Raw genomic sequence first — 13,702 nt, forward strand, 5'->3', positions numbered from 1 at the left:
ACACTGTTTGTCTGGGAGCCTCTTCAATAAATGCTGTGATTTCAAGGTCACCCCCTGTTCAAAGTTAGTGGTGTTCAAAGTTCAATCAGAGCTCATTTGCATCATATTCACTGACTTGGACTTTGACCTCCCAAGCAATTCATTCTGGCTTACTTTTCTCCTATGGTTCAGGTGTGTTCTTCACACTCTTAATATCACTACACTTGAGCCTTATCTGAAGACCAAGCCTGATTATCTGGTTTCCCTGTGGTAAGTCCTAACCTTTGGAAGTAGACTCTAGAGCAACACAGACTAACCACTAGCCTCTAGCTTCTGAACCCCAACTTCTCTAGACCTTCCCCTAGAAACAGGTCAGACTATAGGCAGAATGAATAGTTTGCCCCTTTTTGAATTAATGCATCCTTTAAGAAAGCATGGAGTGTTTTTATTTTCTTTCTTCGTTTTTCTTATATATTACCCACATTCTCCTTTCTATATGCACTCTTATGTACAAACTCTCTTGCCAAGTTGTCCATATATATCCTTATGAAATTAAAATACCAAATATGCATTGTCACTTTAATTAGACAAACTACTAAGACTTACTGGGAATGAATGGAGGATAATTTAGATTACTTGTGGAACATCCTGAAAGTGAACCATCAACAAAGTTGGAGAGCTCATTCATATCCTACAAGACAGAGGTTAAAAGTTATGTCTTTTTTTGAGGAATCAGAAAAATGATCCCAGATATTTCTTTTTAAAAGAGGTTCTTATATACATGGAGAGAAATAGATATTCCTATCTTCTCTATACATTGAAGGTTTCATGGAGATGGTTCTTATAAATCCCTTTAAAATTATAGCTGTCTATAATCACAGAAAATAAAAAATTTCCAAACACATTAGATGAAAAAATATTTTAATTTATACACTACCATATATAAACTTATATATTCTATGTATATCCCAAAATAGCTATGAATACACACACACAAATATACATATATAAAAAAATACATAAGCAAAGAGAGTGAGAGAGCAAAAATGTGCCGATGGATATGCAAGTGAGGGGTCCGAAAGACCGATACCAAAATATGCCTTTGGTCAATATCATTTTAGAGGGTTTTGTTTTCATCTTTGTAGCTCTCTATATTGTTTGAATTTCCTACATTTCTCTTATAAACAGAAAAAATCTTCAACTTTAGAGCTCTCCAAATTTTGCTGAACATCTGTAGTTTTACATTTGTTTTATTTGACAATATATAAGACATCTGTCTTATTGCAGCCACAGTTTTGTCATACACCTGGGTACTCTGGCTCTGATAAATTTATCCAATATCTCCAAATGAAAAGGTCCTGAACTGATAATTGAACAATTTATGTACTTGTGACAATACAAAGAGTATGATCTATTTCTACTTCATTTATTTGTAAAAGAAGTGCTGGATTGGGGAAAAAACAGATTACTTCTAATCCTAATGATTTGATTTTGATTCTAAGCTACACGTTTTGATAAGATTATTGGAATAGAAAAATAGGGAATTTGAACATCAAGAAGTTAAAAAGTATGACCACAAAAGAAATACACAAATTTAACACAGACAATGAAGACACTGACATTATTAAATATTGTGCTTGCCTTGGTTCAGTCACCAATTCAAATGGAGACTGCATCCAAGAAATCAAGAGAAAGCTGAGACTCAAAAGGACAGCAATGGAAGAATTAGGAAAGTTCATCATGAGCAAGGATGTGGCATTAAAGACCAAAGGTAAAATTATCGACACCTTTGTATTCCCTGTTACTATGAATGGATGAGAAAGTTGGACAGTGGAGAAGGCTGATAAGAAAAGAATTGATTCAACTGAAATATGGTGCTGAAGGAGAGCTCTATGGATACTGTAGACCATCAGAAAGATGAACGAGGGGCTCCTAGAGCAAATTAAGCCTGAAACATCACTGGAGGCAAAAATGTCAAAACAGAAGCTGTCCTGTTTCTAACACAGCATGAGAAGGCAGAATTATTTGCTAAACATATTAATTCTGGGGGAAAATAGAAGGCAAAGGAAAAGAGGAAGACCAAGTATGAGACGGACTGCCTCAAAAAAGAAGTCTTTGGCATGAGTCTGCAGGAGCTGAGCCGAGCTCTTGAGGACAGGACACCGTGGACTTCAGTCATTCATAGGGCCTCTAAAAGTCAGAGCCAACTCAATAGTGTGAAACACACACAAAATAGGGAATGCTTAGAATTTATTGCCATACTTGCTATCCTCTCCTTCTCTCCCATCTTGGTTCATGATTCAATTATACAGATATACACAGTCTGAATACTAGCCACCGAATAATCAAAACATTAAGAACTCACAATCCAGATTCCATCAAACTCCACTTGATTGTGGAAAAGCTTAAATTCATTTGCCCACCAAACAGCACACTTGGGGTTGGTGTAATCAGGAAACACAGTTTTTCCAGGCCAGACCTGCAGGAGAAGAAAAAAATAAACAAAGGAACCAAGAAGAAAACATTGATCGGAGTAAATGAAGTGAATATAGAGTAAAAGAGAGTACTTTGAAAAATAAATTCCTAATATGATCAAGGCAACAGAGGGGCTCGGGCACAGGTTCTTCTCGGGAATGTGAAGCACTCCAAATACCTAGAATAAGTGTCAGGAGGACTCAAACACAGTCATGTGATGAAAACTCATTTTTTTAAAATTTGTTAAGTCCTTGCTAATCTTCAGTTCTGGTTCACCCTTCCTTCTCACTTTCTCTACTTCCACTTCTAGGAATGATAAATGAGGGGGAAGACTACACATATTTCAACTGGTCCATTACAAATTGTAGGTTCTAACCATCAATTACTTTTCTCTATTTCTTTCCTATCCACTTTCCCTCAGACGCTATGTAAACAGGTCTTTGAAGGTATTAGAAATGAACCAGTAGGTAACACCTTCATGGAAAACAGTGACAATAAAACAAAGTAGTCATACTTGTCAAATACTACAGAGAAATCAAGTAAGAAAAGGGATGAAACAATTCCATTGGATTTGCCAATTATTGGGATAACTGGTGCCATTTGCCAGAGCAGTAGCAGCAAAGTGATGGGGAAAGGAAGACTACAGGAAGATGAGTGAATGGGGGTGAGGAAGTGCATATTCAGTATGGGGGCTATTGTTTAAAGGGACTTGATTGTGAAGGAAATATAGGAGCTAGGATGGCTGGTAAGTATTTGGGGATGAAGGAACGGGGAAAGTTTAGTACTAACATATATAAGGCATCTGAAAACAAGAACCAAAACAATTACACACATACACACACACACACACACACACACACACACACACAGCCCCTCCGTCAGCCCCCAGCTTCCCCACTAAGTTACCTCCCCAATGAGTGGAGTCACTTCATCTGAAGCATTGATCCATATCTTCATATCTAAACCCCTGTCATATGGGCCATAGGGATTACTTGAGGAAGAGTTGATGGAGATAGCTGGATCCTAAGGGGAAAAATACAATGAAGGATCAAGCTTTAAACTAGAGGCACTTAAAGGGGTTTGGGAATTGCGGACAAAGGAAGGGGAGCTTGGTGTAATGACAAGAAAGAGCAAGTGCCGAGTTTGGTGGTAAATGAGAATGGCACATACCACAATGATGACCAGTTTTTGTCCGTTATTGTGCAAATCTTTAGCAAAATCAGGAAAGCCTTTAAAATCTACTGGATTATAAGTGAAGTCCTTCCTTGCATCCATGTAATCAATATCAGCATGCTGAACATCCTGAAAGAACACACAAACAAAATACTCCTCCATTTAGTTCTTGGGAATTTCCCTGTTAAATTAGTCAGTTCAATTATCATTGTTATTATTCAGGATCCACACTGACTCTGTGCTGGGCTCTAAACAGAGTCCATAATCAGTCCTTGATGTCTAAATGTTTCTTTTTCCAATGGTAATTTCAAAACAAATGGCACGTTGTTTCCCTAAGGCCTGGAATCAGGTTAACCACATCATCCTACCTTGTTGCTTGGCCATTGGGATTCAAAAACAATCTAAGAAATAAATCACAACCATGACAACAAATCACTAAGGCTATCAAAAACGTAGCCAGGCCCTAAATTCTACCCCATTCACAAGATATTGGGGGAAGTGGCTGTCTTTTCCCTCGTTTTACCACCCCCCATTTTGTTGTGCTTCTCTACTTCAAGTCTTTTTTTGGTGATTATCCTTCCCCAATTGAACCTATATGAAAATAGTGGGACCCAGAAAGAAATCGACTCTTGCTCTAGGATCTAGGTGTTGCCCTCTAAGGGGCTGGGGAAGGGAGAGAAGAGGATTATTCCAGAGACTATTGGGCTTTTCCCTTTGTTTCGCTTGTAAAATCTCACTTCGAATTATACAACAGACACATTCAAATTTATCTATTCATAACATAAAAATATTTGGTTACATGTATATACTGTCTCTTTTTGCTCACTTAAACTAGGAAAAGAAAAGCCTTGAGAATTAAATGCATTATGTAAATAAAATGCATTATATGAAATGTAGTTAATATAGTAAGTATAAGTAAATAAAATATGTAAGTAAATAAAAAATGTGATAAGAAAAAAATAGAGACACAAACAGGTTGCCTCCTAACCCCATAATTGTGGCCTCTAAGTAATATTTCCTACTGTAAAGAACCAGTCCTTGAAGGAATGTCTGGCCCAACAACAACAACAAAAAGTCTACCACTCTAGCCCTAACTGGTTTGGTTCAGTGAATAGAGCGTTGGCCAGGGACACATGGGTGGGTTTTGGGTTTGATCCCCAGTAGGGGGTGTGCAGGCGGCAGCCAATCAACAATTCTCTCTCATCATTGATGTTTCTATCTCTCTCTCCCTCTCCCTTCTTCTTTGAAATCAATAAAAACATATATATTTTTAAAAGTCTACCACTCTAAATATATACAAATCTTTACATTATATATTTTTCAAAAATTCAGGTGGAGAAATTATAAACAATTATTCTTATTTTCCAAGGGAACTCTTTCATTTTTGGAGGAATTTTTAAAACCTTACTTACGTAAGGGAGCTGTGCTGCCCGGTTTCTCTCCACAACTTCTTTCATGTTAGCTAGGGTTCCATAGTCATAACGACTGAGTTGAAATCCAAGTGCCCAGTATGCAGGTAGGACTGGTCGACCAATGAGCTGAAAGATATTTGAAATAAAAATTAGCAAATGTTCTATTTATATTATAAAACGCCTGTGGCTGTAAATACCGTAACAACCAAATGACTGTTCACCAGGAGGTGCATGGAGCACCTCTCAGGCCCTACTCCCACCCCCATCCCCAACTCTGGGGTGCCAGCAGTGTCGGCGAAGTGTCGTGGGGCGCCAGCAGCATCTGTGGAGCATGCAAGGCATCGCAGGGTGGCAGACATGGCCCTGATGGCAGGCTAGGCCTAGGGGACCCTGCACGCGCACAATTTAATCATGTGCTGGGCCTCTGATTTTTAATAAAAGCCTTTTCTAAGCGTTGGTTTAGGGGCACAAAACATACTCCATTTTCCAACACACGTTTTCATTAATGTTAGTCTATTTTTCCAGTCCCTTTATAAATCATCAAAGGTAGGGTCAATTAGTAATAGGAGATTTACAATAGCTACTTATAATAGCAGATTTTCATGAATCACACTTGCATAGTAAATTTGATTTTCTTTGTGCTCTTTAGGACTTTCTCAGTAGTCATATGATATAATTTTACCTCTAGATACTCCTGGACCACTTGTTCTGGAGTATTTCCCAAGAACACATAGAAGTCCAGAATGCCCCCAATGGTGCGGTAAGTGATGGCTGGTGTGGGCTGGAGGGCAACCTCTTAATAGATTAAAAATGAAGAAAATAAAAATTAGAATTTATTTTTGATAATTACAAAGCTTTATATCAGATGATCGCAGCCATCTGAATATTAATAAAGTGATCCTAAGATTTTGTGTACAAAGGGACAAACTGACAATCAAAGTCCATCCTGGCAGCACATGGGAGTCTAAGCACTGGTTCTGTGACAGATATAGATAATTGGTGACTGGAGTGTCTTAACTCCTGTGTCAGATGCAGGCTCTCATGAAAAAACAACCAGTTTCATGAAGGGGTCCAGAATAAGCCACTGTAGCATAAAAATTATTTTAGGCTGAAGACATTCAAGTTTCTGAAATTTCTTATCAACTTAAAAGCAGAGCCTCCTAAAGGTACTCAGTTGTCATAAATGCCTTCCCCTGCAGCAACCCTAATCTTCTCTGAGACAATAAATTAACACCACATCCAAGTGGATATTGTCACAAGAATGTAATATCTCCCAATTGTTCTCCTAAGGGCTCATTTATCTTCCTGAAAAGTCATTTGCTTTCCCATAGGTGCTTTTCATCCCTCCCACCTCCTCTAAGGAGTCATTTTTTTTTTATCATAAGTGCCTTTCTCCCCTCACATTTACCTATTAGGATGATATGTCAGCTCCAGATTGTAACACTTCCTTGAGCTGCTCTCCACTGAGCATGCTTATGCATAGGCATGTTGCATGTGTATAAATAAACTCCGTCCTTTCTCTTGTTAACCTGTCCTTTGTCAGTTTCATTCACAGGCCCCCAAATACTAAACTTAAGGGGATAGAGAAACTTTTTTTCTTTGACATTCACAACTATATAACATGCTGTTCCTACCCTGCACCCACCATTATTGCAGGAATATAACCTAACTAGACACTGAAGCAGTAGCCTCAATGAATCTCACACCAAGCAAGAGCCAATCTAGAAAAAAGTCAGATATGATACTGTAAATTCACAGTCCCTTTAAGCACCAATCACAAATCCCAGAAGTGAGTCTCCCCATACCCTTGTTTTGCATTTAGAGATAAAAGACCTCAAAATCTACTGAAATGTACTCTGCAGCCATGGGAGCAACTCACACAGAGTATCTAGGACCCTGTGGTCCTTTCAACTATCTGACACTATATAATCCTTGTACTATTTCAATCTGTTCTTAGAATACTAGGTATCTCAGAATCATCTAAAATTTTATTAGGTATCTTATAACAATCTTAGATCACCAGGAGAGATTCTCAAATGATCTGTTTTGAAGGATCAGATCTTGGTTTTCAAATTTCCAATTATTTTTAAACTGATACTTTTATAAAATAACATGAAAATGAATTACTAGGAAATGGTTTGTGCATGCACTTGGATGCTACAACAATGTTTACTCTTGATTTTTATACTCATCTTACTGTAGAACTGACACAATTTGTGAACCATCTGTGGGCCACACTCTGAGTATCATGGATCTAGTCCATTGATCCTCAGTTGAAAAGAGGGTGGAGATCGATATCCTATTCCCACCATCAACACTGGAAGAGTCTGATACATCTCTACTCCTGTGCTGACTGATTCATTGCCACTAGAATCCGTTGTTACTTTTGCAAGCAGAAAAAGAGTTGAAAATCATCGATCTAGTCTAAAATCTTCAAACTACTTTCTAGAATCCTATAATGTTACACTCTTTGGTATTAAACAATTTGATCTTATTCCGTATAACCCTTGCCACTTCTTTACCTTGCTACCCTTGGAATGTCTGAATGTGACATTCACTGCTCAGTTGTAGCTCCCTGGTTAGACCCAATTACTTCATCATCAGGCCAAGAACAACTGGCTATTTCCCACCTGAGCTTATATCAACCCCTCTTCTGGATGGAAGTCTAAAGAAGGAGAACAACAAATTGGTAGAAACTGTCTCTGAGTAGGTTATAGTTTGCTGTCTTAACACTATAATAGAAAATATTCCAGCAGAGGCAAACACATTCAGGAAAGTCATAAGCTAGGAGAGAAACCCCTACTCATCGCTGCCACATGTCAACACACAAGGCCTTAAGCTATGGCTCAGCTATTCCTAAAGGGTTCCATTCCTTTTATCATCATGCTATAAAAAAGGGACTGAAGATTGCTCTGATGCTTTCTTTTTTTCATGACTATTCCTTTAGTCCTTTACCCATGGCATTGCTGTTCATCAGAAACACTCCAAAGGATAATCCACTAGCATCTTCAAGGCATAGGAAGAATGTCTGTGTGCCATACAAGTTATTTCCATCCTGCAGAAAGATAATTAAATACAAATTTACAAAATAATTAAAAACAAATTTACAATCTAGTAGTCTAAACTCCACTTGGCCAGAAATGACTTAGGAATTCAGTGTTAATCATGTGAGTAATTGACAGGGAACTCATGATTAAAGAAGACATAACTAAACTTTGAAAATATAAGGTTGGTATTTAGTTGATGCTAACCAAGTAAAAAAAGTGTTCCCTTATTGAATAAGCCACCTATGACCATTTATCTAAAAGGAATGTGATAGCGTGTGATATCTGAAGTTCTGAAGAGCTCTCCTCTCAAAGAGGTTTGCCTTACCTGACCTAATCCCACCTGAAAAAGCTCCATTAAGCCTTAATAAGAATCGGGCACCTTTCTAATGTGCAACTAGATGGAGCTCTTCTTGAGATACATGGTCTTCTAGTCTTTACAACAGTAGAGTTTAGAAATTGAACTGGTCTTCCATACATTCAAATAGTACAGTAGTTCTCAACCCGAACTCTATCCCCGCCCAATTAAAACAGAATCCCTGAGGATGGAAGCAAGCATTGATGGTCTGTTAAATTTCCCCAGGTGATTCCAACGTGTAGTCATGTTTGAGAATCACTGCTCTAAAACAGCATTTTTCAAAATTTGGTGTGCATACAAATCATATAAGAATCTTAGTTAAATGTTGGTTCTAAGTCAGTAGATGGAAGAGGAAGCTGAGAGCCCACATTTCACACAAAGTGGTGCCCATGCTGGACACTTCAAGTAGCAAGGATCCAGGGCTCCTTATTAAAGAACCATCAGCCATTCCCAGTGATTACATTTTATCGCTGTTACAAACTTTTTTTTACATTGGGGTTTGTTTGGCTTTTCTGAGCCCCCGTTTCCTCATCTGTTAAGTGGAGTAAATTATACTTATTTTTTCCAAGTTCTTTTGGTAATAGTAATCCTAACTAATAAAAGAGTAATATGCAAATTGACCATCACACCAAGACACAAGATGGCCGCCCCCATGTGGCCAAAGATGGCTGCCACAAGATGGCTGGAAGAAGAGGGAAGTTGGAGGAGACCAGGCCAGCAAGAGAGGGCAGTTGTGGGGGACCCAGGCCTGCAGGGGAGGGCACTTGGGGGTGACCAGGCCAGCAGGGGAGGGCAATTGGGGGGGACCCAGGCCTGCAGGGGGGGCAGTTGGGGGGGACAGGCCTACAGGGGAGGGCAATTGAGGGGAACCAGGCCTGCAGGGGAGGGCAGTTGAAGGAGACCAGGACACCAGGGGAGGGCAGTTGAGGGTGACCAGGCCTGCAGGGGAGGACAGTTAAGGGTGACCAGACTGGCAGGGTAGGGCAGTTAGGGGTGACCAGGCCTGCAGGGGAGGGCAGTTAGGGGCAATCAGGCCATCTGGGGAGCAGTTAGTGTTGATCAGGCTGGCAGTGGAGTAGTTAGGGGGTTATCAGACTGGCAGGTAGAAGCAGTTAAGGGCAATCAGGCAGAGGCAGGCAAGCAGTTGGGAACCAGCAGTCCTGGATTGTGAGAGGGATATCCGACCTTCCATTTAGGCCCGATCCTGGTGGGTTGGACATCCCTCAAGGGGTCCCAGATTAGAGAGGGTGCAGGCTGAGCTGAGGGATAACCCCCCCTCCCCCCGTGCACTAATTTTGTGCACTGGGCCTTTAGTAATGTATACAAATAATCAATAAATTAATCTATGATCTCTTTTCATCCAGCCACTAGTTCCACTTAGTCAGGAAAGTAGCTGAACAAGACCTGGATTGCTGAGCCTAGAAAATACCTCTGTTTCGTCAAAACAAAAAAGCAAAAGAAATAATAAAAGAAATCAGCAACAATAACAATAATATAACAATAACAATAAAATTCTACTCTTTCACTGCTCCAAACATTCTTCACACAAAGAATGATTAATATAATATTTTAGTTGATATTTTATCCTGTTTTTGCTGACAAACATGGTAAGTTGGTGATTTATAAAGGTCAACCTAAAATATAGAGATCATAATATTGTGCATAGTCAATATTAGTAATGTTTTCTCTAGAACCAAAAGGAAGATCTAAAGAAAAGTAGTTCAGCCCTAGCCAGTTTGGCTCAGTGGATAGAGCGTTGGCCTGGGGACTGAAGGGTCCCAGGTTCAATTCTGGTCAAGGGCATGTACCTTGGTTGCAGGCACATCCCCAACCAGTAGGGGGTGTGCAGGAGGCAACTGATCTATGCTTTTCTCTCATCCATGTTTCTAACTCTCTATCCCTCTCCCTTCCTCTCTGTAAAAAATCAATAAAATATTTTTTTAAAAAAAGAAAAGTAGTTCATATTAACTTTCTATATAGCAGACACTCTTCTAGAGACTCTATATATAGCAATTAATTTAATTTCCATCACAACCTTATGGTAAATATATTGCCCCCATTTTATAGGTGAAAAACTGAAGACACAAAGAGGTAACTTGCCCAGAACCATGTAACTGGTAACTGGCAGTGCCAGAATTCAGACCCAGACAGCCTCATCCTAGCATCTTATTCTTAGCCATTACACTGCACACTGGGGGGTGACCTTCAAGAATGAGACTATAATAGTTAATGAAAAGGGTCCATCCTGTAACCTTACCCCATTAGGGGTTGTATCTCTAGCGAATATGGGCCAGGTCTTCCAATTCATATCATGGCGGTACTGCCTGTGCACTTGTTCTCCCAGACCGTACACGTTGGCACTGGGCAGTCGGATGGAGAGCTGCAGGAACTGATCAGCAAACAGGAGGGGCCCAATGCTTGAATCAAACCTAGACACAGACAGAAAAGACAGGGACAGGTGGGCAAGGGGGGTGGAGAGAACACAACTGATTAGAAAAGTGGTCCATGTCAATGACTCAATACCCCCTACTTAACGAGCCCCATTTGTCCTCCTATGACATTTTTCCTTGGACACCTAGAGATCAGGACTTCCTGGGAGCAGGTACCATGTGGTACATTTCTTAGATTTGTCCCATAGACACTCTACCACATGACCTGAATTATAGTAGATGTTCCATAAACAGTTACTAGTGGGTGAACGTGACTAGATAAATGGAAGGGAAAAAGGGAGAGTGGGAGAAAAAGGACACAGCCTAGTGACTGGTCTAGAATAAATGCTTAGTAATGACAAAAAAAGGAGGGATAGGAGAAAGAGGAAGGTAGGCAAAGAAAAAGTATATTCATTTGGAGGTGGAGAGTCTGGCCTCCAACATATTGAGATGAATCCTTCCTCAGGTGTGCAAAGCTCCCTCCCCCTTCCTACTCTGTTCCCCAGATAGGTTTTCCAAACTTACAGGGTTGAATTGTTGCTTTTTCTGATCACTTTGATACTAAATGGCTGTTTGGAGACCTTAACGTCATAGGTCTGGGAAGAAGCAGCATTTCCTTTGAAGGCTTGGACATGTTCATGCGGCACTTCGTACCTGCCACCCTTTTGGTCAGTTAACTATCCGGAGAGATAAAGGAAAAGAAAGCCAAAATGAAAACTTGTCTTTATTCTCAAAACAGAAGCATCCCAATATCTGTGCTCATGGTACTGAAGCTCGGGCACTGATCCAAATGGCACTATGTCTAAGGTGCATGTATACATTACATTATCAAATTCTGATGTTGAATACTTGGGCCTAAGCTAGTCCTTAGGTAGAAATATACACTCCACCTCTGAAGAGATGGAGTATCTCTAGAATTTTCAAAGAAGTGATAATGTTTTTCCCTCCCTACTACATTTCATATGGTATTAAGGGCAAACAAATGAAAAACAAAGTTCACCAGTAAACTGTAATGTATACACTAGTATGAAGTTATCACACTGAAGGAAGGCTATGGATGCCTTTGACATACAGGTGCTAAGTATGAATAATGAAAGTAGAGGAAAAATACCTCCATTAGCAAAATTTTCTATTTTGTAGTAACTGCAGTCATTGGGTGGGAAATAAGAACCTCTCGAAACAGATATTTTTAAAAAATAAACAAACTGCAACCTTAAAGTGGAACCGATTGGATGTCTGATATTCCGCTGTGAGAAGGACATTGTTGATATCATTTCCAAATAGGGATGGAGAAGGCATCCTTTTCAACTGGGCTGTAAATCCTAATATAGAGAAGAAAAGGGTTTACAAAGCTGGCTGTGGACATTAACAAAAATACATAAAAATTAACGTTTATGTCAAAAAGGCTGGTGAAAAGCCTTTATGCACTCACACAATCTGATGCTAGGTACCGTCATTACCTTATCCAAAAACGATGCCTCTCTTTTACAAAATTTGATTGGAAACCTCCCCCAAAAGGCCTAACTCTCATTTTATCAGCCCATCAGTCATTCTGTGTTAATCGCATATCCTTTACACTCTCGGCCCACAATCTGTATATATACTATATTCCTTCTTGGTTAGTCTCATGTTACATTACAGGTGATCATATACATCGATGCCATCTCCTTAGTTACATAAGCCAGATGAGAGTGGAGACCTTAGAAAAGCCTGACAAACCAAGAGTGTCTGGCTAGGGAACATGCTTCTTCCTATATGCTAAGAGCCTCCCCAAAGTAGTCTCCCCTGGATGGTCATTAGTATGCTCTATATTTTAGGGTGGGAGGGAAAAGAGGGGATGTTTAGTCCATGCACACTGACATTGGCTAACTTTCCGAATATGTTGAAAAAATTGGAGGGATGGTTTAAAATGACAGTAAGTAGCCTCAGATTACTGAGTTCAAATCCCTCTCTTTAAATGTTAGAAATAGGGACCAAGGAAGTGATGATGTTTACGAAGCGGTTACATGAAGGGAGAGTCAGAAACAGAGTATGTCTCTGAAGTCCCAAGACAGAGTGATTTTTCCTTGATGCCAAAATAAATTCTAGTCCTTGTTTAAGAGCAGCGCCCACCTTCAGTCACATGCATGAGTGTGGCCCTGCAGAGCAAACTCTGCATCTCGCCGAGGCTCTCCTCTGGAGCCAACAGAGCCAATTCCAAGAGAGTCTGGAGCTCCTGCCTCCTGGTCTGGCTTACCTGCATTTGTCTTCACAGGGTCACCCTCCATCTGGTAGCCATGACTCTTAGAATAGTAGCACCAGGGCACACTGATGGGTCCCTGGGGTTTCCAGCAGCAGCCACGCTGTTCACAGGTGGCCTGCAATAAGAGATTTAGTCACAATAACTCCATTTGTTACTAGAGCGGTCATTTACAAACATAATTTGCACTTGTGATACCATTCACTTTGTTTTACAAATAAGGGAACTGATATTTGGAGAAACTGTGTTATATCCCAGTCCATACAGAACTTGTACTCAAAAACAATCTTTCCTTCAAAAGTTCTTCCTAGTTACTGTTATTATATAACAATATAGGGACCACAATGCAATCCACATCTGCCATCACAATAAAACTGATAAATTTAAATATTCTAAACTACAATATTGGTATATCACAATAACCCAAACTTTCAATTGGAGTTTCATATACATAGGTTTGGTCTTTAAAAAACAAAGCCTTGGCAATCAACTTTATTCAAAAGCTTTAAGATCAATTTTGCTTTGACTTTTAAATGTGTGAGATTATATATATGACATTTATTTATTTATTTAGTCTCTCCACTCATCCCAAG

At 39.7% G+C, this 13,702-nt stretch overlaps 1 protein-coding gene across 1 annotated transcript in view; it reads right to left on the reverse strand.

The window, feature by feature from the left end:
* Positions 1 to 13,702, reverse strand: part of MGAM (maltase-glucoamylase) — a 77,479-nt gene that overhangs the window by 42,640 nt on the left and 21,137 nt on the right. The window contains exons 4-14 of the mRNA XM_079785993.1: positions 13,107 to 13,227; positions 12,083 to 12,192; positions 11,396 to 11,547; positions 10,699 to 10,870; positions 7,995 to 8,094; positions 5,722 to 5,834; positions 5,040 to 5,165; positions 3,625 to 3,756; positions 3,361 to 3,477; positions 2,345 to 2,458; positions 586 to 670 (exon numbers count right to left, since the gene is read on the reverse strand). Coding sequence (XP_079642119.1) covers positions 586 to 670; positions 2,345 to 2,458; positions 3,361 to 3,477; positions 3,625 to 3,756; positions 5,040 to 5,165; positions 5,722 to 5,834; positions 7,995 to 8,094; positions 10,699 to 10,870; positions 11,396 to 11,547; positions 12,083 to 12,192; positions 13,107 to 13,227 — 1,342 coding nt within the window. The remainder of the gene's footprint in view (positions 1 to 585; positions 671 to 2,344; positions 2,459 to 3,360; positions 3,478 to 3,624; positions 3,757 to 5,039; positions 5,166 to 5,721; positions 5,835 to 7,994; positions 8,095 to 10,698; positions 10,871 to 11,395; positions 11,548 to 12,082; positions 12,193 to 13,106; positions 13,228 to 13,702) is intronic.

Source organism: Cnephaeus nilssonii (assembly GCF_951640355.1).
Source record: "Cnephaeus nilssonii genome assembly, chromosome: 12".
NCBI lineage: Eukaryota > Metazoa > Chordata > Mammalia > Chiroptera > Vespertilionidae > Cnephaeus > Cnephaeus nilssonii.